The sequence below is a fragment of the Triturus cristatus genome, chromosome 4_2 (genome assembly GCF_964204655.1).
Source record: "Triturus cristatus chromosome 4_2, aTriCri1.1, whole genome shotgun sequence".
Taxonomy (NCBI): Eukaryota; Metazoa; Chordata; class Amphibia; order Caudata; family Salamandridae; genus Triturus; species Triturus cristatus.
Genome location: NC_140586.1, coordinates 496,139,574 through 496,165,285, shown reverse-complemented (window position 1 = coordinate 496,165,285; position 25,712 = coordinate 496,139,574). Strand labels below are relative to the sequence as shown.

Below are 25,712 nucleotides of genomic sequence, written 5' to 3'. Positions count from 1 at the left end.
TCACGGTCTGTCTCTCTCTCTCTTTCTGTCCGTCTGTCCCTCTCTGTCTCTGTGTCTGTCTCCCTCTCCAGGTGCAATTGTACAAATTCTGAATCTGCTTACATCTACTTCAGGGATAGTAATTCAAAGATGAAGCTGCTGCGGGAGAAGAGGACACAAAACAGGAAGCTTCCCAAAAGGCCCTTTGAAAGTCAGCTGTGAAAGCGCTTACAGCTGACTTTTAAAGGACCTTTTGGGAAGCTTTCCGAAGGTGCCGTGTTGACGTCACAGAGGCCGGCAGTAAACACAGAAGATGGCTGCAGGAGCATATGTAGTGAATACGTATCCTCCTGCGGTCATCTTCTGTGTTTACTGCCGGCCTCACTTGAAACGTAGAAACTGCAAGCCAGGGTTCAAAGGCCGCCAATGAAGGGCTGCCGGGCTGCCGGGCCGCTGGTGGCCCGCGGGTCGTACTAGGAGTACCACGGCTGTAGAGTATAATTTGCTAAATCACCATTTTTATTTATTTGAACAACAGACTTTTCTTGCAGGGCCCAATATCTGGCCATCTGGTCTGCTTATTGATTTCCAAAGGTGGCCATGTCCTTCCCAACCTTATGGACTTTGCACTTGACCACGGCCATTTCTTTTGGCTTCTGAATCTCATCCCAAAAAAATCAAAAATATACATACTATTTTTTATTGGAGCTCCTTTCAATGCCATAAATCTCCTTTGTGACCACATCTGACCATGATCATGAACAACATCAAACCATACTGGCCATCTGTATAAATTGTCACACTCAAATGTTCTGACAAACAGAATGCTCTCATTAGGGCAATCAATTCTGGCACTTACACTTTTCTCATAATTGGTAAGGAGGAAGCTTCAAGTAAGTGTCTCTGTGATAGAGCATACTGCATAAGCAGCTTTCAAACCTCCATATTGGTCTCTTAAACAATAACCAACAAGAAATAATGTCATAATGCCATATTTACCCATAATGTCATACACTCTGCCAGTTCCAATGAAACTTCCTTTATGTCTTGTCTTGGTTTTGTTCATAATTCGGTCACCTCTATGCGGTTGTTCTACAATTCAATATCTTTCCTGTCTTCACAAACCTTGTCTGAAACTGGTAGCAGTGTTGCTGGATTTAGGCTATTACATCTTTGAATGGGTATGTTCTCTGCTACAAAAATAGTTTGATCATAATGCATCAATCTACTATTCATTTTGTGCTGTGTTCTTGTCCTTGTCAAAAAGATCTCGACTAAACAAGGGACATAGACAATTAAAAAAGTATGACCCATCACAATTCCTTCACTTTACTCAATTGCCAAAGTGCTGCAACTGATTTCAAAAACCTGGAAAACGTATAGCTACTGGACTCAAAACAGCTGAAAGATATGCCATTGGGCTCTTAAGTACTCCATGTTTCTGGGTGAGAATTGGAAGTCCACATCCATCTTTCCATGTCAAAATAGCACAAAACATCATATTGTAATCAGGCATCCCGAGTGTAGGTGCACAACACATATTTTCTTTCAATTCCTTAAATGTATCAGGACACTCATCATCAAATGGTACTGGATCCTGCATATCAATACATGTCAACCATTCTAAAGGTTTTGCAATCAAGGAAAAGTTTGGAAACCACTCACAACAGTATACAACAATTCCAAGACATAGCTGAGCCTCCCTCTAGATGGTTGGCGGGCTCAATTTCAGAATTGCAGAAACAAGTTCTTTAGAGACTTTCCTCACACCCTTTTCAATATCGAGCCTGAGATAAATGACTTCTTTTTCACAATACTGTATTTTAGTCGGAGACACTTTATGCCCATTCTCAGCTGGGTTTTTTAACAGGGCAATGGTATCCAGTTTACAGTGCTCTTTCAGCTGATATGCTATTTAACAAGGCACCTATATATTGAACTAGAACAGAGTTACATGGCAATTTTAGACTTTCTTGGTCTATCTTTAGTATTTGGGAGAGAAGTGAAAAACTCTCAGGATACCTCTTGTAGGATTCTACAAAGCATGAGAGCTTTATTCAAAACTTTAAATGCACAGAGAACCATGAATTCTAATGTAATGGAATTGAGAAGAACGCTTAGCATAGGTCAATGACTGCATACCATTCTCCTTCTGATGGAATTTGAAATAATATTGCCACTGGATTCGGCACCACCAGACAAGGTTCAACAATTATTATTTGATCTTACACAACCCTCAATTTGCCATTCGGATTTTTAATTTCCATCACTGGAAAACTGCAATAACTAACAACCACTTCTGAGAGAATTCCCTGTTCAATCATTTTTCTGATTACTGCTTTCATTCTTTCCTCAGGCTCTTTTGGAATTCTGTACTGTCTAGTTCTAGGAAATATTGCATCTGGCTTAACCTTTATATTCTACTGGTTCTGCTTTTTTTAATCAGTTTAATACCTTTGCCAGTATAATCTCATACCTCTTAATTGACAGCATGTATTAAATCCAGAGGCAGGTCATCTTTTGGCAAAACTAGGTACAACTCAACTTTTGTGTCTTCTAAGTTAATTTTATAAACAAAATCCTCATATTGCATTTCAATTGCTGCTCCATCCAGTGTGCAATATATCATGCAATTCATTTTAAAAAGAAGGTCCCTTTTGAGTAAATTCACAGGACTTGAATCACATTTATAAACTGAAGCTTATTCTTTCAATGCCCTATTTTAACTAGATCATCTGCTATAACTTGATTCACAATTTGTTTATTGCTGATCCCTACAACTTGAACTTCTCTCCCCAAGAGGGGTAGGTTTGCAACTTTCACAAATGGGTAGCCCCTGTATCAAACAGAAATGAAATGGGGTGGCAACGCAATAACTGGGTCACTCTGGTCTACCTCCAGGACTGTACAAAGCAAGCAATCCTCCTCCCTCCTCAGGCGCCCTCACAGATCAGGGTAACACTCCTGATCTGGTCCACCTAGGTAGGTGTAATGCTGATGGTAGGTATAGGCCACAGCAGGGCACATCTTGTGCGAGGAATTTAGGTTCTCCACTCTGTTTATTTTTCTGCCTCCGGACAAAAAAATGACCTTTGGTGGTCAGGGAGAAATTCAAGTCTCTGATGTTAGCAGATACTAGGGGTAATCCCCTCCACCCCACTTTGCACCGCCTTCCTGTGATACTACTTACGAAAGGATTCATGTTCAGGGGCAGTAGGAGGATAACAATTCCGAGAAAACATCTTTTCGGGATGGGCACCAATGATGCTAGGATTTCTGCATAGGATTCACATTTCTGCTGCAGTCCCACGGCTTGTTTATTTTTTGGGCATTGTTATAAAGGGAAAGCAGACAGGGATATTATCCACCCACCGCAAACTTAGGGGACTCTACATGACCCTGGATACCACTGACCCTTTTTGGCCATGCAATAAAACTGTGTGGACAGCAGAGGTTCCTGCCATAATGCATGCTTCTCTCAGGTCTCCACCCACTCCCCTTGGGGAGCAAGTAGGGGGTGCAACCACCCAACTAGGGCAAGTGAGCCCCACTAAGCACAAGAGACATACGTTGTCCATAAGTGAAGGATTCACAGGACTTGTGTACTGTGGTTTAGTGTCTGCTCCATTTGTGACAACCAGTATAGCTATCCCACATAACTGAAAATAAGACCACATGAGAGGGTGATCAGACCACAGTGGCGAAGAATACTGAAGACTGAATCCATGCACAGAGGGGTTTGAATTCCCAGCTTGTCAGCGAGATTTGAAAAGAGGCATATCTACAGTGTTGGTCTTCTGGTTGGCACAGCACACGGGCACATCTAGCAACCCTACACATTTATGAGGAGCAGAGGCCTGGGTCAATACAAGAAGGTGTTACTTACATAGATACCTTTACCCAGAATGCTATATTTGCCCATGAGGTCAAACTCAACATTTATTGATAAAAGCAGGTCACATTTACGCAGTCATGAACACTGGATTTCACTGCCAGTAGCACAACTCTACCATCCAGCACTGTCACACTGATAGAAATACTATCTCATGTGTGGGCAGGCCTATCATACAATACAGTAAAAAGCTAAAAAAAAGGGCACTATATAAAGTCAATTTGGACTGCACATGGGTTGATTGCTACATTATATGAGCAAGGGTTATTCTGTAAACAGAGGTCCCCAACAAACCCATCACTTATGAAAATGAAACCCATGGGATTCCAGGGTAGTGTGCATATTTTCCAACTGGGAATGCCCTGCAAACCTCAAAACTAAGCGTAAAATTAAATACTTCTCAGTTTCCATGGGTGGATGTCAAAACCAAGTGGATGAACCCTGTCCCAAATACCACAGATACCCACATTCAAAATGTTATTCAGATTCCAAACAGCTTTGATGACATTTACAAAGTTGAGTTTTTCATCTTTTCCTGTCACAGCTGATAAGGCCCATACACACAAAAAGAGGGGCACTGGTGCTATTTGAAAAACTGTGGTAATGCTAAGTTGTCGGACTTTTCTGCATATTTTGGAGCGCTCCCTTATAGGAAATGATGTCATTTTTCTGAAACCTTTCAAATGCATGGCATGCTGGGTAAGCAAAAGCAAAGGGACCCACCATGAATGCTTCCCCAACTTGGACATTCCCTGGCGTCTAGATTTCAGAAATGTCTGGGGTTGGTAGTTTCCCCTGGGTGATAGCACACTACGGGGCCATAGCACCCCAGTTACCCACATCATACATTTAAAGCTGCTTTTAAGAGCGTTCTACTGAGCTTTCCCTCTCAGAGAAACTGAGAAAATGCAGTTTTGTGAAGCAGCGTAAAATATGTATTGGGATTCAAGGTAAGACACATCAGTCTGGACTCCCCCGTGTCTGTTTTATAGAAATACTTGGGGTCTGTAGGTGTCGCTGACTGCTGGTTGACCTTAAGCCACATGCACCAGTTAACCACATTGCAAATTATGCCTTTTGCAAAGTACTATTGAAGCAATTTTTGGGCCTTTCCTGTCTCAAGCGATAGTCCCACCCACACTTGTATGGGGTACTGTTTGTAAGGGGAGAAGTGTGGGAACAGAAGGTGCTAGTTCAGTTGCCATACCCTCAATTATAGGAACTTTCTTGAACAGAAATTTGCGGTAATGTTTTTTGGAATATAGCTTAATATGTTTGCAGGGCATTCTGGGTGAGATTTATGCAAACAACATACTACCCTGGACTCCACCCGTTCTCTACTTTTCAAAAGTGTCTGACAGATGGTAGGTATCTTTGGCGGATGGCCAACCCAGGGCCAAATAAGACAGGCAAAAGCCACTCGAAAGGTCTCCCTTTCCTTTAAGTTTAAAATAAACTTTATTGGAATATAAACGAAATAAGTTAAATATTGAAAACATTTTACAATAGGATGAAGTAACCATAGGCTGGAATACATTGAGTTCAGTACAGTATTGTATAATAAAATACTAAACGTATGTCGCAAAGAAAAGAATAAATAATAAAGAGAAACAGAAGGGGAGGGGATAGAGATAGGTCTCCCTTTTCTAAGCATAATTTCATCTATTCACGTGGTTGCATTTTAAGCCTTTGTTGTCCTATACAACAGGGCCAGCCATACATGTGAGGTACTGTTTTTAATGCAATAATTGTGCATAAGGAGGATAGTAGGACTGTAGAATGCTGGCTTTTTATGTAGTGTACCAAAATGAGGTACACTATGTACGAAGCTCAGACGATCCTTACTGGCTTAAAGGGCATAAGTTATTAATCCCAAATGCTCTCTTTTGTGGCAGTGTGTGTCAGCCGTTTATTATTATTATTATCATTATTATTAAGGCGCACAGCTACCCAAGGGTTTCCTGGCGCTGCCTGAAGGTACCAAAGGAGAGGTAATAAGACCTATTGATTGAATAGCCAGGTTTTCTAAGTTCTGCGAAAATGAACAAGGCTGGTCTCATTCCTTAATAACAGAGGAAGGGAATTCCACAGAGTGGGGCCCAAGTAGGAGAAAGATCGGCCGCACATCCTGGCCAGTCGGTGCCTCGGGACCGAGAATTTTGCATGGTTGGCTGAACGGAGAGGACGAGAGGGGACATAAGGTGTAACAATGGAATTCAAGTATTGGGGGGCCTTGCCTGTTTTGATCTTAAACATATAAGTCAGAGTTTTGAATTTGATGCGGTTTTCCACTTTCAGCCAATTGAGTTCGCACAAAGAGCTCGAAGCGGAGGTTGTTTTAGGGATCTGGCAGAACAGGCGAGCAGCAGCGTTTTGCACAACTTGTAATTTGCGAATAACATCCTTGTTTGCTCCTAAAAAGAGGATGTTGCCGTAGTCCAGGCGAGAGGTGACCAAGGCCTGGACTACGGTTCTTTTTGTGGAGTCCGGCAGCATCCACACGATTTCCCTAAGCCTTTTAAGGATGACAAAGCAGGTCGCAGCCACCTTTGTTGCTTGAGGTCTCATCGAGAGGTGGCCATCGATAATAAAACCCAGATTGTGGACTTGTTTGGTAGGCAGGGGGAGAGCACGCAATTCAGGGGGCCAGTGTTGGGGACCCCAAAGCTCTTTGTTCTTCCCTAAGATTAACACCTCAGTCTTCTCCCCATTGAGCTTCAGTGAATTGGCTTGCATCCAGTGATTTTACAAAGCCCCACTTCAAGAGACGAAGGCTTAGAAGCTTCTTTGGCAGAGAGGGAGAAGACTATTTGGGTGTCATCAGCGTAGGAAAAAAATCCGACAGTCCTACCTCCTCGGCGATGTCGGCCAAGGGTTTAACATAAATGTTAAATAATAAGGGGCTAAGAATCGAGCCCTGTAGTACTCCACAAGGAGAGGCATGGATCTTAGAAGCTGCCTCTGAGGAGAAGATCTGAAACTTACGGTCTAACAAAAAGTTCGCCAACCATTTCAGGGCAGGTCCAGTCCCACCAGCAGATTTGTAAAGTCTGCAAGAGCACGGAATGGGATACCGTGTCAAATGCGGCGCTCAGATCTAACAATATGAGCGCTACAGTGTCACCAGCATCCAAACGGCAATGCATCATTTCACTAGCTCCCAGAAGTGTAGTTTCTGTGGAATTTCCTTCCCTGAAACCTGATTGTGACAGACGAAGAAGCTTGTGAGTTTCCACGTGGTGAGTCAATTGCGAATTTACATGTTTTTCCAGAATTTTGGACAAAACAGGGAGCAGGGAAATAGGGCGGAAGTTGGACATCTGGTCTGGATTGGCATTAGCCTTCTTTAATAGTGGGCGGACCACCGCATGCTTCCACTCAGGTGGAATCACAGCTTCTCGAAGGGAGGCATTAATTAGCTCCCTGATCAGCTGCAAATTAGGCGGCTCCATTTTTTTCAGTGTGGTAATGGGAAGCGGGTCCCGGGGGAACCTGATTTAATGCCTTTTAAAATGTGACTAAAGGAGGTAGTATCGAGTGGTATCCATTGTACGAGTTCATGCAAGCCGTACTTTGCTACAGAGTGGAGGTCTTAGAGGCATTTAGTGTTAAATAAATCTGCTCCACTTTGTTAATAAAGATCACAACATCTTCGCATTGTGGTTCAGAAAGAGTTGGTGGTGGAGCTTGATTGGCTGCGCCGGAAAGTTCCTTAATCACTTTGAATAGAACTTTAGGGCATTTTTGGGCATTGACAACAGTAGAGCTTACATAATCAGCCCGAGCGGCGGGACAAAAAAAAGTGATATATTCTGATCGATGGTTTATAAAAAAATTTAGATTCAGGAGCATAATCCTTCCTCCAGCATCTCTCCAACGCTTTACACTTGCTCTTCTCTTTTTTTAAGCTGGATGAGAACCAGGGAGCAGGGGGGCGGTGATCTTTTACTTTCTGCGTGGAGGGAGGGAGGCAGTTTAGGCTTATCAGATAGTAGTGTTAAGCATTTGTTGCAGACACAGTCAATAAATGAGACACACAAGAAAAAAACTTGACCAATTTACAAAAATAAAAATGTTATGTCATTTTAGCCACTGTCGGAATCAGATTTGAGGCATGCGTCCCGAAAGCGGTAACGTTATCCTATGGGGGAAACATTCACTCCATAGGTAGACTTACAGACGACTTACAGGGCAGTTCTTCTGAACTTAAGGTAAGTAGGGGCCAAGGTTCAAGAAAGCACCAACAGTTCAAGTGTACCTGCTCTGGGGTGTCCGGGTGCAGAGGTGCTTTAAGCGGTAGTAGCCTCGAACGAAACATGCAAAAGTAAATAGAGAAAAGTATCTGTAAGAAAAGGGAGCTGGTGGACCAGTCCGGCAGAACCCAAAGGGGAAATCGACTCTTGAAGATCTCAGGACCACAGAAACACCATAGGTTTACTTGAGCCCTGTGAGAAGCTATCCTGGTATATGATGTCCACTAATGTAAGTGGGCACCCTGCCCCAGTCCAGACAACCCTTATGGTGATTTAAGAGGTCTTAGACAACCATAGAATGCTCTCTGCGTGGTAGCTGTGGAGAGCAGCCTCGAGGCTTAGTCCAGAAGTGTAAAGCAGTTTGGTTTACCAGAATGCAATCTTATAGTATAGAATCAGATTAAGTGAAAAAGAACCACAAGGTATTTATAAAAACATGTATTTATTATATAATACTCTCTAACACATTTAGATATCTCCTACATGGAGATAAAATACAATGCACACAATGCATAGAAATACAGTAAATAGCACAGAATACACAGTGGGTCCCAGGGGAGGTCCAAATCATATACTAAGAAAGTGGTATAAGAACCACGACTCGGGTCAAGACAACATCAAGAGGACGTAGAAGTGCTGGGGACCCAAGGAACCACCAAAGGCGAGTAACTAGGATCCCCACAGAGAGCGTGTGCAGTGTGGGAGCATGACCGCCTGCTCAGTACAAATCAACGGGTAAGTCGCGGTTAGAATTTTATGGATTAAGGACCCTTCCCTGTGGACCCTGAAGAAACCCCGTAGACGACAGAAGGTTGGAGAGCCACCCCATCCGTGGATACCATAGTACCCAAGTTACCTACACCAGGGAAGCCAGGTGCATAGGTGTGAAGTGGTGTCGGAAACCGCTGTCGAACCCAATGGAGGACTTCAGGAAAATGCTGCTTCTGAAGAAGGAGAAAGTGTCCGGTAGAATCCAAAGGTGGATTCTAGTTGAGAGGTACGTGCAAACAGAGGGGCCGGAGTCTATGTCACTCAGGAGTGACCAGAAGATCTGGAAGACGAATGCCCACCAATGTCGGGAGTTGCAGGAGAGTTGACGAGGACCTTGACTCTGCAGCTGTGAGGACCAGGCGACGCTGAAGAAGATCAGGAGCCGTCAACGAGCTGTCCCACGTCGGATATCGAGTGCTGAGGAGTCAGTGTCCGGCGGGAGCACCAACAAGCCTCGGCAAAGGCAACCAATGCATAAGTCGAAGAAGGTGCAATGTCAGGACCAACAAGGTCCAGGGAACTCACCACAAGCAGGGAAGTCAGGGCAGGCCTGAGCAACCAGGGGATCCCAAAAGAAACAAAGGTGACCCTCAAATGGACCCACGGGCCAGAGACCCTGGTTTTGCGAGAGGACCTCAAGCAGCTCACCAAAAGATGCAGGCCACGGTGCAAAACGATGCAGTGTGGCTGAAGATTCTGGTCACTGGAGATGCTCGAGGTTGGGGCTACTTGGAGCCCGAAGATCTTCTTGGAAGGAAGCCAACAAGCATTTTCAACTGCAAGTTGACGCGGTGCATTGCAGGCCCCACGAGGGATACTGGTCTCAAACTTGGTGAGAGGGCAGGGCAGACTTCGAGAGCTGTGGAGAACCACCACCTGTGCTGCAGAACCTTTCGGAGTCCGGAGGAGCTTAGCATCAGCAGACCGGTTGACTTAGTTGCAGTGCCTGCGAATGCAGGGAATTGACTCCTTCACTTCAAGGGAGATTTCTTCAGGTGTCTTTGATGCCCACAGGCCTCGGAAGGTTCCTGTAGGGTGCACAGACAATGCAGCAGACTGGAAGGGAGATGAAGTCGAGCCCAAACGAAGTCCAGCGAAGTCCAGAGTGCCCAGACGGTAGAGGAAGAAGTGGGGTCTGATCTGAATCTTATCCCACGACGAATATAGGGACCTACACCCAGGTAAGCCCTTAAGTATCCTGAGGAAAGGGTTGGGACGATTCAGGGGACCCTCTCAGGGGAGGGTCTGGACAGGGGGTGGTTACTCCAATGTTCTTTGACCAGTTTCACGTCAGAGCATGAGCCAAAGGCTCCCAGAGCTGGTTTGAACTGGACTATGCATGGCAACACCAAATGTGTCCCTCATGCAGACTGAGTGGCGCTGGCAAGCGCACCCACCTGGCTCCAATACACTAAATCCTGTCTGGAAAGTGGCCACACCTCCCTGTGACAGGATGCCTATTCTTCTGGCTTCACCTGTTCGAGCTTCAGCAGCAGGAGGGCAGAATCGTGTCGCTGGTCGGCAGCAACCATTATGTGCTGTCCGGGTCTAGAAGACTGGTACCGGGAGCACTGAGAGCGGAGGGCTCTTCCAGTGCTTGGAATCATACCTTCCACAACGTTTACGGTGGAAGGTATGATTCCAACATGCTTGATACCAAACATGATAGGATTCATTGCAGCCAGTTTCGAGATGGTCATCGCGTAACTATGCGGACCCCCTCTATATAGTATATGGCTACTTCACTTACAACCTGGGAGAATGGACTCTCTAGACTGTAGGGGTGTCCTGCTTATGCAGGGGCACCCTCACACTTAGAACCAACCACCCTTCCTTCAGGATTAATAAGGCATGCTATAAGTGTGACTTATAGGCTTTAAGTACGGTGACCCAAGGTATAGGAAACCTATATCTTTAGAAGTGGTGCTAGCACCAGCTTACACAGGCTGCAATGGCAAGTCAGTAGTTCCATTTTGTATGGTCTCCAATGGGTGGCATAAAGCATGCTTCAGCCCATGGGGGACCTCTGGGGAACCTATGCCCTGGGTACCTTAGTACCATATACTAGGGACTGATCAGGCTACTCCAGTATCCAATCTAGGATGTACCCAAGTACCGAACATAACAATTTAAGTGAGAAAGCAGATAGACAGGGGTCCTGATTATCAGGGTCTCAGTCAGCCAAGTCAATAACAGCTTAGTACTAGGCAAAAAGTGGGGGCAAGCATAAAGGCAGATCCTACTTTCCTACACGCCCGGGCTGAGGAGCTCTGGTGCAGAGGCGTTTTGTATGATAGTTCAGTGATTTAGAGGTCCTCACGGTCTCAATGTACCTGTAGGAGATGGAAAAGAAACACAACAGTGCCACTCTCTGAGTGGGGTTGGCCTCTCGATGTCCCTCGACATGGAGGTAAGTTTTGGCGGTAGTGGTGTTCCGACTGAACACAAACAAGCCTTGATGTTTGCAACTAGCTATGGTACTAGGGTACTGGTGTAGGGCAGCTCCTCAGTGTCCTGGAATCTCCAATCGTGGCAGCGAGTCGGATTTGACCTCCTGGAGCACAAACACCATTTGCTAGGGTGCTACTCCGTCAGTTGGCCCGAGGATTGACAGAATGCTGCACCTGGCAGTTGCAGGCGGTGCCTGCTGGTGCAGGGAAGTGTCTTCTCCACTCCAAGGGGGATGCTGCTGGGTCGAGGAAGTGATGAGCACACCACCAAGGGTCTGGGGAGGCTGTTCTGCTTCTGGAGGAATCGGTGTCAGTGGTTGTCAGGAGAGCAGCAGTCAGGCAGGATTTTCTGCCAAAGTAGATGCAGGTCCACAGTTCTCATGTCTTCGGGCTCGTCTTTGTTTTTCTTCTTTAGGCAGACATAACAGAGTTCCTGGTGTCAGGCGGCCACCGAAATTGTGAATTTAGGGGTGAGAAGGTTAGGAGCCCACAGGCTTCTTACCCCTGGGGTCACTACACCCTCTATATGACCCCTTCCTGTAGGGAGTGCGCATAACTCTGTCCCAGAGTTCCCAATTCCACCAAAAACAAGATGGTGGAACCCTTCTCACATGGAACACATTCGGTAGCCCACCTTAAAGTGGTAGCCTTGTGGTGCAACACGCCTACTGCATAGCTAATTTCTTACCTGTTCTGGTGCCAAATGGGCCTCAGAGCACGGGGTTGCACCTCCCAGGTCTGGGGGAAGCCAGGGTCGCAAATCAAAGGTGGCAGGATCTTTGAAGCCCCTGGCCTTGATATGCTAAATCACTAGCCTCCTGCTGGAGGAGGTGTGAACACCTTCCTCCGGAACAGGCATTGCTCCTGACCTTTGAGACCTGCAGGGGGTCAGAAACTCATCTGTGGTGGCAGGCTGGAAGATACCAGTCAGCCAGCACACTAGATAGTGGTAGGCTTTTCCATGGGCACCTCTAGGGTGCCCTCTGGGTGCATGTCATAATAAATCTAGCACTGGCAACAGTACAGATTTATTAGGACAAGGTGTTTGATACCAAACTCTATAAGTTTCAGTAACACCACTAAGTATCTTGGGAACTCTTAATTACCCGTGCCCAGTACTTATATTTAAGATAGCTTCCCTGTTCACTTGTACCATCAAGTAACTGAACTAGGCCGCACAGGGGGATATCTGCTCATGCAGTTATATCCTCTCTTGTAATGTAAGGCATCCTGACTTAGGGCTATAAGGCATGCTGTAGGAGTGACTTACATATATTATATTCAGTGACTTTGGCATGGCACACAGTGAGTATGCCATGGCGTGCTGTCACACATGATTTGCACCATGTCATGCAGCCTGCAATGGAAGTCAGCATGCAATTTGTATGGGGGTTCCTTAGGCTGGCATAATACATGCAGCAGTCCTTAGGGGTCAGCTTCAGCACCCATGGCTTAGGTACCAGGGGTACCATTTAATAGGGACTTACAGTGGCGCTAAAGTGAGTACCAATTATAACACGATTAGATCATTTTGCCTTGTTTTTAGGGAAAGAGCACTAGCACTAGGGCCTGGTTAGCAGGGACCGAGCGCACATCAGTCGAAAAACATCAGTATCAGTGACAAAAAGTGGGGGCGACCACGACAAAAAAGGGGCACTTTCCTACAAGGACATGTTATTGTTTATTGAATTGTCTATAATGTTAGCTTTCGATTGTACATCACTATGCATTAAAATCAAATTTTGATTAAAAAAAAGTCCTCAGAATCCTCCACATTGTGGGTAATTCTAAGTGGTACAAAAAAAACCCTATAGCGAAACAGATTTTTGGGCACATTTGAAAAATCTACAGCTTTCCTTCAGACCCATTTTTATTCATTTGATTTTTCATTATGAAGTGTTGATGATAAGTGTACAAACAAAATCACTGTAAGGCGCAGCTCAGTTGCTGGCTCTGTAGATTGCTGTTTTTGGGCAACCTACATACAATATATATCTCAGCAACCTATATAATCTGACAAAAGTATTGGTATATAACTTTCATACATCAGCCATCACTTGAAAACCCACAAATGGAAATCCCGGGTGCCCATTTCTTTTTTTCCCTACTTCCCCTATTTTTTTGGTTTAATCAATTAGCCTCTCTGAGAAATCCTTGAGCAATCTCTTTGAGAATGACCTCTCACGGAATTCTGCACAGGATTCAGAAATGTGTAGATTTCTGGGTGCACCAATCTGTTCCACCCCCAAGTAAAGTTGTAAATAGGAAGAAAATGCAAAAATAGAAAATATGTGCAACAAGCACTACACAACTCATTTATTTCAAGAAAATACTGAGAACAGCAGCACTGATTATATAACTGAAATACAAATATTGATAACGAGCATCCTTCAAATAAAATATTGCCAAACAAGATTCATCCACTTGTTTGTACAACAAATTCTATACCACAGCAATTTTGAAAATGCACATGTATACTTTTACAGGTGAGAAATAAACAAACAGAAAACAAACCTTTTATGGAAGAATGTAGAATTCTCTTTTCTCTTTCGGAATCCGTTGGGTAAGGTGTGTAGGTCTATATTGCGCTTTCTGGCTTGTTTTTTCAGAAAAAAAAGCTTGGGAAAAAAAATTGTACACTTAAAATTGCTGTTTCACAAGTAGGTAGTAGATTCTTCAATATTAGTAGTAAAAGGACAAAATGATAACCAGAACCAAAATTAATGGAAACCACATTTGTAAATAGACCACTAACTTTATTAGTATGATTGACAAACACGATATTAACATCAGTAATGCCCTTTCTAGTGGATAATCTTTTTAACCTGAAATTTCTCACCAAACTGGATCCAGAAACTTGCATTAGCTGCCGCACACTAACAGTTGATACCATTGAACTCTGCCTCAACTCTGCGCTGCCTCCAGTTGTGACAACATGGTGCCACTCCTGTGCATTGATGCCAGTTTAACACCTTTGTTTCCTGCGCTCACGAGTGCCCCTTGGACTGAGCTGAAGGTGGCAGCTCAGCAGCAACAGGTACGGGGTGAAAGCAGTGGACAAAATTAGCAATCTGTCAGTGGTGTATGAATGCTCCCAGCTGCACACTCGCCATCCCCTCCCCCATGACCATACCCGTACTGGCAGCGAGGCACGAGCCCCCCAATGGAGAGGCTAGCAGAGGGAGGTGCGCTGGGACCCACCCAGGCCTGCGTATGGGAGTTGAGTGGGGGTTCTCCATCATATCGCTATAGGTCGAGATAAACCCCAAGCAAGTCCCAGACTTGAGAAATAGGACTTCGGACATACGCCACAAGAGGAAACTGGGCAATCTCTAGAGGCCGGACCAGATCAACATCATGATCAGGATCCCACTCAGAGAGCTACTTGCGGAAGTCAAGGAATTGCGGGCTACTCTCAAAACTGAAACCGACACGGTTGCCTTGGACATTAATCTACTGAGAGACGATGGTCACACAATGACAGCTAAGGAGAGTGCTGCTGGGACCGCAGAAGAGGTGTGGTAGCGGTTGGAGGGATGGCAGACCATTGAGCAGAAGAAACACGTGGACGTGCACTCAAGGGAACGTGATGAAACCTGGAGATCCATCTCTCCAATGGCAGTAGGAAGCAACAAAACAGAAGCAGGTTGGGGTTCCAATGACCATCACATGCTGGACCAGTAAGCCAACAGACCTTGTGGACTAAGTGACTAAAGGTCAAAGGAGCAGCAGGACGGCTCGAGCCGTGACCACTAACACACCCCCAAATCCCCAGTTGGGAAGGAACAGAAACCATTTTTTGTTATTTTACATTTTAATTAATGTTTTGATGCTGTTTAAGGGGCGACAAAACCTCAATCATTGTGGATGTGGTCAGTTCTCAATCCACAGCATTGGGCCGTTCTCAACCCACAACATTAGGTAGTAGGGTGGGGGGATTGTTACAGTTGGAAGGGGGTTGGGGTGTTGGCAGCTTGAGATACAGCAACTAGGTTTCAAAGGTGGTGGCAGGTGGTGCATGCCCAGAGACAAGAAGTGTGGTTGTGGCAATGCAAAGGTCTACAGAATTACAGGTTCTGGTAGACTGGACCTCAGAGTCCTAACCTGGAATGTCAATAGATTGGAGAGAAAAGTAAATTTGGAGGGGGTCACGAAGTTTTGTGCTCGACAAGTGCATGATCGGATATTACTTTGGAAAATGCACCTCATGGGTAATAAATGTGGGTTACAGGGCAAGAGACTATATAGGGTCCTAGCTCATTAACATCAGGCTCATAAGGGATGGGGATATTAGCTTTAAATGCCTCCCCTTACAATTAAAAAAACTTGGCTTGACCCTGAGCGCTGCTAGGCTGCCATACTAGGAGAATAGAACGGGTAAAAGAAATTCTGGCTGTGTCAATTTATTTTCTTCCGGCCCTCCAGTCACTGATGCTGGAGAAAATGGGTCGGTGGATCTGTTAGACCTGTCAGCCCTAGGGTGGTCTTACCCCGTTTTTTTTGCCCTTGTCACCTCATTTTTGCCACCGTCTTTTGTTGGACCTAGGTCTCTGGGCGCCTTACCACTGCCAAACAGTGCTGAGGTGCAGGTGCTCTCTCCTAATAACATGGCTGCCACAGGCCCCTGCTTCTGCGGACTGGCCATTGAATACACGCACTAGTAGTTAGGAGCAGACTGGGACATATTGATACTGTATCTTTGCCGTCCCGCCTTTTTGTCCCACAGACCAACATGTGGAAGCTCCTGGAACCTTCCAGCCCTGGGAAGGGTTATGCTTTGCCGCCTTTACTAGAGGGTCACCTGACCTAGGGGTATAAGAAGAAAGAAGGGACACCTGACTAGTTAGTTGGGGCACCACTGGACCTGGGGGAACCTCTGCCGGAGCGTAGGCGGTTGGGCCTAGGGGATAAACCTACACTCCTGGGACTGACTGAGCTTAGGCCCTGCTGTACCCAAGTTAGATGAGGGACTCTGCCAGCCTGCTGATCTTGCACAGTGAGGGGGAGCCCAAGGGACCAACTCCAGTGAGCTGCAGGGAACCATCCTGCCCTCTGATGCCTACCAACTCATCCCCTTCCTTCCGCCCCAAGAACCTGCACTGAGACCTGCTGGGTAACCTTCCCCCTGGGACAAGCGCTGAGCTGGAGTAGAGGACTGCCTGCAGTGAGCACTACTGGGGGGGGATCAACCAGGTAATCAGCGTTGTGTCACCCTGAAGCGCTATTTTGCCTAGGACTGTTAGTGACTGCTGCTGCACGAACTGCGCCCTCCGTGCTGAACTAATGAAGCGCTGTGTTTGTAAAGCGCTACCTGCCCATCTCTGCCGCCACCTGGTACCTGTAGGATCGCGCTGATCCCGTGAGGCGCTTCTCGGCCAACACCGCTGATGCCCGGTGCCGCAGGACCCGAGGCACTGCCTGCGCCCCCCCACGTGGGTGCGGGAGTCGGGCACTGCTGGGAAGTGCGCCGTGAGGCCCAGAAGTCACCGCCGCGGGCCTGGCGCCCACTGCCAACAAGGATCACCCGCTGCGGAAGACAACGCCGCGGCCCCCAAAGCCTGGAGAGGGCCGCCGCGTTGAGGCCTACACTGAGCCGGAGAAGCCAGCGTGTCCGTCGTCACGTGACGGGGGCACTGACCGATTCATCAGCCGCGCCCCCGTTAGCGCCGCGCAGCCATTGGTGGAGACTGCCGCACCCCAAGCGAGCCGCGCTGGGGTTGGTTGTTGCTGGCGCGCTTTGCGAGGACCGTGCCCGGATTGGTCCTAGGGCGAGAAAGAAGCCGGCGAGCCGAGGCCGGTTCTGACACCCCCGTGGGGGCTCCGAGAGGTGCGGGAGCCCCCCTGCCTCGCCCCGACCGAGCGTGAGGAGAGCACGAGGAGGGGCTGCCGGGAGCCCGCTTTGCCTATGCGGGTTCCCGCTCGAGCTGGAACTCCTGAATGAGAGCGGAGGCCCATAACATCAGGTAATCCCCCTGGGGGAGGGCGGAGAGACTGCGGGGATAGCGGGGGCTGCCCAGGAGCCTCCCACGATTAGAGAGGCAGCCCCGTGACCACCCCTCCCCTCAGGAGACTGCTACTGGGCCCCAAAGGCCCCAATTAACCTCCCCTCGCCTCCTGGAACTGCTATGAGCTGGGGCCTGAGTTAGATAGGGGACTGCCTTTCCAATGCTGAGTGCTGGGATGCACCATAAGCCCCCAGAGATAGGTGGTTGACTTACATGCATGCCCTGGGAGCGTCACCTTGAGGACCATGCCTACCAGAAGTCCTACCCTTGTGAGTCGAGAACCATCTGAATGTGCTGCATGTTACCTTGATGTCCCCCTATCCAGGAGCCGTTTTGATGTTATCCCTAAATGAATTTGCGTCTGTTTTGGAGCTAGACTGAATTAATTGTTGCCCTGAGATTACCTGCGATATTCACTCGAAGGAATTTACGCTTGTTTTGTGCTGAAATGAATTACCTGTTGTCTTGAGATTCACTGATCCATTGACTTGAATGAATTGACTGTTGTCCTGAGATTATCTACTCCATTGACTTGAATGAATTTATTGTTGCCCTGAAATTATTTGCGTTATTACTGAAATTAATTTATTCGCCATGACTTGAATTAGATAAAGGATCTTGTTTTTACCAATCAACTTGGCGTGGCGTCCTTCATTGTGTACGCATTACTGAGTCCGGGTGAGTGAGTGCTGCACAACTACTTTACACATTGCCTTCGGGTGCCTTCCTACCTCGCGCCAAGCTACCATGTCGGAATTGGTGACCCCAGTTCTAACAGGATCATACAAGCCCCATATGCTATAATGGTCCTGGGGGTGATCTGACGCTCACTATGCAAGCGGAACTCAATAGGACTTTGATGACTGCACAGTCAATTAGAGTAGACAATTGACTATACAACTTCACAAAGGAGCTGGGACTTGTAGACCCCTGGCAGGCAGTCCACCCAAGGGAACAGCAGCCCTTTAGAGTCTCAGGATGCGGGTGGAGCTGTGCAGTTCTGTTCTAGACTATTTGATGGTGCCCGCAATGCATGAAACGAGATGCACAGACACCCAGTTTTTGCCGAGTGGTATCTCGGACCATTCTTTCCCTATCCACTTGGTTATAAACAATTATACAATGACATAGGATAGATTGGAGGCTAGTCCTCTGGGAACTCTACACCTGGGAGGCCAAAACGCAATTGATTATCACCACAGAATGCTATTTTAAGGAAAATAAATGACATAAGGACCAAATGAAGGACTAAAAAGCAATTGTAAATCCATTTACATAGCGCTTACGACCCCGACAAAGCGCTTTTTGCAGTGAGTAGCATGCTACTCTAGAACCCCACATAAGTAATTAGTAGGTTAGTATAATTTTTGTTTTGGTTTCTCTTGTGTGTTAATTGTGTTAGGATTCTGCTATTGATTTCTTGAGTGGTTAGTATGGTTTGGGGGTAGGGATAGAATGGTAGGAGTGGATGTAAAAAGGGGGAAGTAGTGAGTTGGTTTGCAAATTCTGGTTGTGTGTGCTTGTTAGTTGGGTGGTATGAATTAAAAAGGAGGGGTGCAAGATTGAGAAGGATGTTTGGGAGGTCACAGTAGTCAGAATGGGATGAGTCAGAGGGAGAAGGGATGGGAAGATATGAGGGAGAAGGTTTTCCGTAATAGAAAAACACACACAATGCTGGGTATTGGTATGTTTGCTTGATTAACACCCTCTATACAAATACCCGTATGTACATTGCAGAAGCAATATTTACATGGGCTGCTGTGCACATTTGTCATGTGGTATATTTTTATGGTTTCAGAGAACTGTAATTAAGTTATATATGCTTAAATATGGCACTTATTGCAGATATTAGTGATAGGCGTAACCCTCTATATATGCACCTATATTTACACAAAAGCGGACATTTTGACATGGTCTGATATGCACATGTATCCTGTGGTGCAAAATATATGTTCCCTAATTTAAAAGTATCCGGGAACACTCCTTCTCATCTCGCTTTCTCCTCCACGCGAAAGAAAGAGCACGGACCACAATAGTTCGTTCTGCTGCTATTTTATTGTTGCTCCCAACAGACGCGTTTCGTCCCTCACAGGGGACTTGATCACATGACGCGCTTTCAGAAGGATGAGTTATTTAAATACCGTTTTCTTGAACTTTTGCCTCGTGATTTTCTTAAAGTGACAGGTGCATTATGAAAACAGGGTTGACCATAGACATAGAAATAGTAATGTCGAGGTGGTTTCTTGTTAAATGGTTTCATTTTAAGCAATGGATTATAAAGGTTTCAAATATGCCGTGCGTATCAATGTATAAATAAATAAATACATAAATAACTTGGTTGTGAAATACATAAATATATATAAATAAATACGATATTCACACATTGATCAGATTGTTGTAAAATAACAGTACAAATACCTAAAGTCACCCTTTAAAAAATCTATTTTTTTTATTTAAAACCATGAAACACCAAAAAAAGCATTACTGCATACCGTTATTCATTGGGTTTACTAGATATTTTGGTTTGGAAACCTTGACACCCAACTTGAAGATACTAATAGATACTTACAGGTTGGGAATCCTACTTGTTATACTCTGTCTAGGTGCAAATACCTTTTGCGTTGCTCTAGAAAGTTCTATGGAGTATAATAGTATATGATGGACCTCCCTGTTAGTAATAAAGTGCTCTTATGTGCAAATAACGTGAAAAAAGTGTCTTGTGCAGATTTATTTAAAACTACATGTGAAAACCTATCTTGCTCGGTGTGTTAAAATAGGGGTGGGGTTGGCGGTTGTCTTGAAACTGTATGTTTTTTAATAAAATTGTTCAAGGATGAATGAGTCATTGTTTCAACTCTCACAAAGTGCCCTAATTAATTTTTGATTGATCATTATTTTTTCATTATTTATTCAGTTGAGCAAGCTCGCATGTAATTCCTCTGTGGCATTTAGACCTCTCGGATGCTTGGTATCGAGATTTAGAATATATAGCATTTCAAGTTTACAAAGTGCTTTTTCTCGATCACCGCCCCTTTTGTTCGGTGGGACTGAATCTATGAGGAAGTATTTTAAATCCTTGGAACTACCCCCATGAGTTTCATTGAAATGTCGTGCCACTGGGTATGACTGATCGTTGTTCTTGATAGCCCTTATGTGCTGGAGCACCCTTTTATGTCCCTGCAAGATGGTACTTCCTACATATTTTAGGTTGCAAGGGCACTCCAGCACATAGACTACATGATCAGGTTTGCAATTCAGCGCTTTCTAAATATTTTTCTCTTTCCCACCAAATGGAGTCTTGTAAGCTGTTGTAGTTACTCTATGTTGGCAGGCTTTGCAAGTTTTGCACTTGAGGAACCCTAATCTCTGCCTCAGCCACGTGACTTTTACTTGTGGGCCACTGGGATAATTTTTTACTAGAACATCTTTCATCGATGGACCCCTACTGTATGTTATAGTGGGTTTCTTGGGTACTGAACCTCTAATTACAGGGTCTCTCCAGATCAGATGCCAATTTCTTTTAAATATGTTTTTAACTGCTCTTTCCCGTTTGTTTTATTTTAAAATAAATCAAAAATTTCCAGGGTCATTTACTGTCTCACTCACTGCAGGTTTCTTAGATTTTAATTTAATTTAAAAGTATCTGCTTTTAACAGGAGGCATAGTTCAGAATACAATGGCATGTATCTGTATGACGACAGCTGTTTTCCATATCGTGAGAAGTATCGTTTGTCATGTTTGAGTATAATGTTGTGGTACATTCTTGAGCTGCGAGTACAGGCGTCATGTGGGGAAGAGACAGCTTTTGACTAATTTTCTGAAATGGATATTAGTTTAAGGAGGGAGATCTTGGAAAACACTATGAAGCAAAGTCAATTTTTTAAAATAGACAACTGAGTAATGGAGGCACTGGACTGTATAGAGAGAACAATATACTCAATGTGTATGAATGCCAGAGTCAAAATGGAATGCCCCCCAAGGCAACCTCTCTGCACCAAGTGCCTGAAAAGAGAGCGCAGGAGGAAAAGCTTATCTTACGAGTCACAAACCTATGAGATGAACACTGGATATTCATGGCATCTAGAACTAAAGGGGGATTCTAGTAAGAATGGCACAGGATAATTTTCAAGGAAATAGCTTCAAAGAAAAAGAAGAGAAGATAGGAGCACTTATTCAAACGATAATATGTTTTAGTTCAGGGCATTAAAGCAGAACATTTGGAACCAGCAAAACATTACATCCCTCACTGCAGAAAACATTAATTCTGAGAACCCAAGAGGATAGAGGTTCCCTGCAAATCTATAAGGCTGACAAGTTGGGGAAAGGTGACAGTAAATGTAGCATAAAATTGTTTTCCCAAACACCCCAGAATCTTTTTAACTGTGCTCTTATAAAAGGTCCATACAATTTAAATACTTGATAGCCTTTACGGAGTTGGCTGGGGCAATATTATGTCGTTTTTACAGGGTTGGGATAGACTTGATCTTGGTGAAATTCTTGGTCTGCATAATTAAAATATTAAATGTATTACACTAAAAACAATATTTCTCGAGGGGAGGGGAAAAATACAATAACCCTTTCAGATTAAACCTCATCTCTGAACAAGTTGAAGTTTACCTAGATGATAAGATCTAAACTCACTAACTCACAAACTAAAAGTCTGTGCATGATGCAAGTGACAACAAACTAAGGGCCAGATGTACTACTGTTTTGTGCAGTCGCAAATGGGAAATTGGCCCGTTTGCGACCGCAAAATTGGTCTGCCCCATGTACAAAGCCTATTTTGCGAATCCTGAACCTATTACCGACTCGCAAAATAGGGTTTGCAACTCGTTATTAGTAAGGGGCGTGCCAAGGGAGTCCCTTCCTAATAACGACTCGCACTTTAATGTACAATTGTTTTGGGACCTCAATTGTGGTCGCAAAACACTCGCAGTTTACCACCTACTTCAAGTAGGTGGTAAGACACTCGGAAATGTGAAGGCGTCACCAGTGGACCCTTTCCTCTTTGTGAATGGATGCAAAAATATTTTTCAAGAGCAGGTAGTAGTCGACCACTGCCTACTCTTAAAAAATGAAGCGGAAAGATTACATTTTTCATTTTTAAATGCATTCCCTTTTCTTTTAAGGAAAACGGGCTGCATTAAAAAAAACCTGCTTTATTTAAAAAGCAGTCACAGACATGGTGGTCTGCTGACCCCAGTAGGCCACCATCCCTGAGAGCGCTAGCCATTACCAGTGGGGTCGCAAATTGCACCTGCCTCATGAATATTAATGATGCCTGCAATTTACGACCCCATTAGGAACCGCAAACAGTGTCTTAGACACGGTTGTGAATTACAATTTGCGAGTAGCAAAAAGACGCAATTTGCGACTCGCAAATTGTAAGGGTCAGATCCTGATGAGGCATGTCCTTTCTAATGGATGGTTGAGTCATCTCACTCAGAACATAAACAAACAATTGACCTTCTGTTTTAAACATCTTTATAAAAATGTTTGAGACTGGAGAGTTATCACGAATTTACACATAAAAACGAGTATTGTTATGTTATGTATATTTGTACAGCACTATCATCTTCAAAGGTGTTCAGGCAGTGTTCGGGTGACCTCAGCTAGAGGGGTGGGATGGTTATTGGGTAATTGACTCATTGTAGGAACTGCAGGGGAGAAAGACGCATCACTGCCCTCCTCCCACCCGACCAGCTGACATCTGCGGCCGCCTCCGACAGGGCATACCTGCCTAATCGGGTCTGAATGAGATGACGACTGCCCATGCAAATTTTTCGTATCTACGACTAAGGTGGAATTTCCCTGTATGGAGAGTATTTGACATAGTGGAGAGTAATCTACCCCATACTATGATTAGAGGAACATTCACTAACTATCGAACAGGACTGTCACTCCCCCCTCACTGTTACCACTTACCACTTATCCACACTCCCTCCCCTTTGTAAGGTTCTATTTCACCTGGGACACCACACACTTATTATTTTTTGTGAAAATATAATCACTTAGCAACAGTGTTCGTTCTGATAACCTCATCCAGTATATGACTCTGATTCTCCTTCTGACATTCACTGCCCACACAAATATTTGCCATTGGGCGTCCGACATATCAAGTACCCAAATACATGAACCATTCATTGTTCTTTATTACAATACTGATGCCCTGGTTTCTTGTGAGAAGGGTAACCCTTGTTTCAGATACATGCTTTCTATTTGATGGCTTTCCTTGTTTCAGCCTGTCCATTTTGTATTTGTATCACCAATGCGGCATAGCCTAACAGTTCTTTGATTGGTTGGCCTCTATCATTCCATATGTTGCTTTAAGGGAACTACTACTTTTCTTTTTGCATAAGCACTTGATGGTTTATATGTATTTTCCAGCTGTGTCCTTTATGTGCTTTTCGCCCCCTCTCGTCAATATGCTTTCTCTAAGCCTACACTACACTTTTGTTGCTCTCTTGCACCCACTTGCTTGTCTCCTGCTACACTTTGTTCTTTATCATCCGTTTGTTTCTTAATTTGCCCCTTGATCTCTTCCTCTTCCCCATGTTCTCTCACTTGTGTGTTTCTCCCACTGACCGGCATGTTGTTTCACCTGCCACCCCCTACCCAACTTGCTCATCGTTATTGCTTTTTATTTTTAAAAAACAGAAGCGCTTTCGCACTACGCTTTTTTATTTTTATTTACGGATCTATCTCGGATCAGTGAATAAAAAGGCAAAGATCCTGTGTCCTTTTGCAGGCATAAGCCTGATGTCACAATGTAATTTTCCAAGCGTTTTCCCTAATGTTACACAGGCAGCAACTTTCTACAATATGGCATCATCTGAAATTCTCCTTCCCAGTGTTGAATCAAACTACCAAGTGGATCCTGAATTCAGTTAGATTGTATAAGAGTTGTCCCAGCCCCAAGATGATAGTCTAGACTTTGGAGAACCCTGACTAACTCGAATCTTTCATTTGACGCACAAATAACCTAACTTTGACACCACCTTCCTATATTAGCAATCCCCCACTTAAAAAAAAAAAAAGGTAGCATTCAGCAATGGTCAAAACACACTTAAAACTGAATCACGTAATCGCAGCCGATAAAAGACCAAGATGGTGCTCCATATGAAGCTCTGTCGATAAGACCGGGTAATCAGAGGCAATCGCCAACATAATTGGAAAATTCGTGATTTTGATTGCAACACTGTCTTAGACCCCCGGACACGAAGGAATCTGAGTAACTCCATGGCAAAACCTGTACATGACACAATGAGCAACAGGAACAGGCAGAGGATCCTGCAACATTGCAGCACTCAAACCTTCTTCCAGCTTGTGGAGCGTCTACAGCGACAGAATATGGTGAAAGGGAGCAAATAAATCACCAAGACCTGGAGGACTGAGCCAGGCCACTCAGAAGAAGACACTGAATCCGATTGTGATGAAGCAGCAGCGGACAGGAGGGTGAAGGTGGAAACCCAACTCTGAATGGAGGTATCAGGAGCACGCAAACATAAGCCAATGGGTCTCTCGGAGTTGGAGGGCCCAGATCAATAGGAAGAGGTGACGTTTTGTCTTTAATGTTCTCAGTGGTTCTCATCAACATTATCAATCATCTTTAAACCTAATGAGTCCAAGATTTTGAATTTTTGAGTGCACTATTTCGACTCAGAAGACAAGGCTCAGCACTACTGCTGTGGTAGAACAGGACTGGTAGTCGGACTAGATACTGGCCTACAGATTGTAGAGTGCCAGTGGGCTGATTTTCTTGTTATCACACAGTCTCATTCAGCACTACTACAGGCCCGGGCTCACTACAGACGCCATCAAAGGGCCTTCATAAAAATGGACAAACTATGTCCCCTGAGAAGCAAACTACAGGCCTGCTGATCCCAGGGAGACAGAGGTACAGATCTACATGACAGACACATGGGGAGTGTAACTGTTTAACTGTCCAGTGGAAGGTCTCTAAATCTGAACTTTGTGCACACATTTTGGTGCATACCTAAATTTTGGGAAACTACATACCCCTGCTCCTCTCGGGTGAACAGATTTGATCATTTGAATCCGAACACTTTTAACACTTCATAATTTAGTGATGGCCTATACACACATGACCTTCTCTAAACGTGCTCAATAGTTGCCTTACTCAGAAGCATTAGCCAGGGCTGAATCCACAACCCAACAACAATCTGCAACAAGCATTTGCAATTTAATAGGTCTCGCATTTACGAGAGTACGAGCTATTGGCATTTACAATGGCAATAGCTAAAACTCTCGCAAATGCAAGACCTATTGCATTTGTGCTGGTGGAATACATTTGTTTACTTTAGGGGGTGTACCTAGGAATTAGTAAGTGCTACACTAAGTA

General features: G+C 44.9%; 1 protein-coding gene across 2 annotated transcripts in view; it reads right to left on the bottom strand.

Moving 5' to 3' along the window:
- The window catches only part of ZNHIT6 (zinc finger HIT-type containing 6), a 225,385-nt gene that overhangs the window by 119,261 nt on the left and 80,412 nt on the right, over positions 1 to 25,712 (bottom strand). For both annotated transcript variants that reach the window (XM_085602069.1, XM_085602070.1), the window contains exon 5: positions 13,860 to 13,963. In XM_085602069.1, the coding sequence (XP_085458195.1) occupies positions 13,860 to 13,963 (104 nt within the window). The remainder of the gene's footprint in view (positions 1 to 13,859; positions 13,964 to 25,712) is intronic.